This window comes from Cannabis sativa, chromosome X, assembly GCF_029168945.1.
Source record: "Cannabis sativa cultivar Pink pepper isolate KNU-18-1 chromosome X, ASM2916894v1, whole genome shotgun sequence".
In the NCBI taxonomy this organism is placed as follows: domain Eukaryota; kingdom Viridiplantae; phylum Streptophyta; class Magnoliopsida; order Rosales; family Cannabaceae; genus Cannabis; species Cannabis sativa.
Window position 1 is genome coordinate 22266295 of NC_083610.1, and position 1640 is coordinate 22267934.

At 32.0% G+C, this 1640-nt stretch overlaps 1 protein-coding gene across 1 annotated transcript; it reads right to left on the minus strand.

Moving 5' to 3' along the window:
• Positions 1–332: 332 nt before the first annotated feature.
• On the minus strand, positions 333–1222 carry LOC133031862 (transcription factor MYB73-like). Its single transcript, XM_061105606.1, has one exon. It carries the CDS (start codon positions 1013–1015, stop codon positions 647–649), a length of 369 nt encoding a protein of 122 aa, XP_060961589.1. The 5' UTR covers positions 1016–1222; the 3' UTR covers positions 333–646.
• Between the last annotated feature and the right edge of the window lie 418 nt (positions 1223–1640).

Below are 1640 nucleotides of genomic sequence, written 5' to 3' on the forward strand. Positions count from 1 at the left end.
AATTTTCTTTTTATCTTACACCCATTTAAGTAATGTTTCTTTAAGTATTGGAACATTAATTTTTAATTTATTTTTGGATTAACTTAAGAACATATTTAAATCGTCAAGCTTTCTTAAAACACTAATATATTGCATTCAGTATTCACTTTTAATTGATAACATTATAAACTATAATATTTAGATACACATAATAATAATCTCACCTAATAACTAATAATATTTTTTCTTTAATTTTTAATTGTATCACTTTCAACTAACATAGAAAAAAACTAGCATAAACACGTAGCTTTTTGCTAATATAATTATATATTTATATATATCAGGTAAACATATATAGTTATATTTATTTTTAGTTTTATTAAAAAAAAATTACCATGACGAAGAGAAAGCAATCAAACAATTCAAATTTTGATATAAAGAGTAATAGAAAGGATAACATTGAGAAAAAGGAAGTTAATGAAGAAGCTGACATGATCATCAAGAATCGTTGTCAAATTATTTGTATTAATCATCTAAAAAAGAACAAGATGAAAATGGATAATTCCTACTTTAGGGCTTTTACTGGAATTGGTTATTGTCTTGATGGAAATCCAATAATTAATACTCCAGTAATCTTTACTACGAAAAGTAGTAGTGTAAAATCAAGTCATGATGAGTCAACGGATCGATTCAAGAGCTGTTGAGAATAAACCGGAAAAAAGTTTGGCCCGTTCAAAATTACATCACAAGCATCATCCGATCCAAATTCGCTACCGCCTGAGCTACAAGAGTTTCCCTGTACCGACACCGGACGATCGCCGCCGCCACCGGCGACACCGGCAAACCTTTTCCTAGGTGGATTCGATGTTTCATTGTCGTCGCCGTCATCGTTTTCCGACGACAAACACTTTCTCTTCAAAGTCGAGTTCCAGTGATTCTTGATTGCGTTGTTCGTACGACCTTCGAGAAGCCTAGCAATGGTGGCCCACTTGTTACCGTGTTTTGAATGGGCGTCGATTATGATCTGATCCTCCATAGCGGTAAACGGAAGGTGTTTAACCTTAGGAGAGAGCTAATTACACCATCGTAGACGACAAGATTTACCAGATCTTCCAGGAATTGTACCACTAATAATTCTAGTAAAAGAAAGGGTGACTATTTAATCAAAACCATTTAATAGTAAAATGTGATGGTTACAATAAAAATGTAACCATTAAAAAGTAAAAACAAAATTAAATTTAACATATTAATTTTTGTTTTTTATATTAATTTTTTTTAAACCCACATCAAATTTTAAAATACAGAAACACAACTACTTTCCATTGATATTTTTTACATGTGGGACGAAATAAGATATCAATACAATAATACTCAAAACTAATAATTAGTGGTCCAAATTAAGACTAAAAATTTAGGAGGTCTTGTCTATTGACATGTGGTCTAATGTTCTCTAAGTTTTTCTAAGTTTTTATTCTTTGTTCTTGTTGTCTTGCGTATGATGGCTTCGAGCAGTCGTAACGATTTTGATCTTAATGAACAATATGGTCAAATCAGTTTGGAGGATGAGGAGGAAGGAGTACTCATAGGTGGGGAAGATGAAGGGGAGGAAATCTTGTTCGATGATAGATGGTGCTTAGTGGGAAGGTTTATTACGGGAAGGA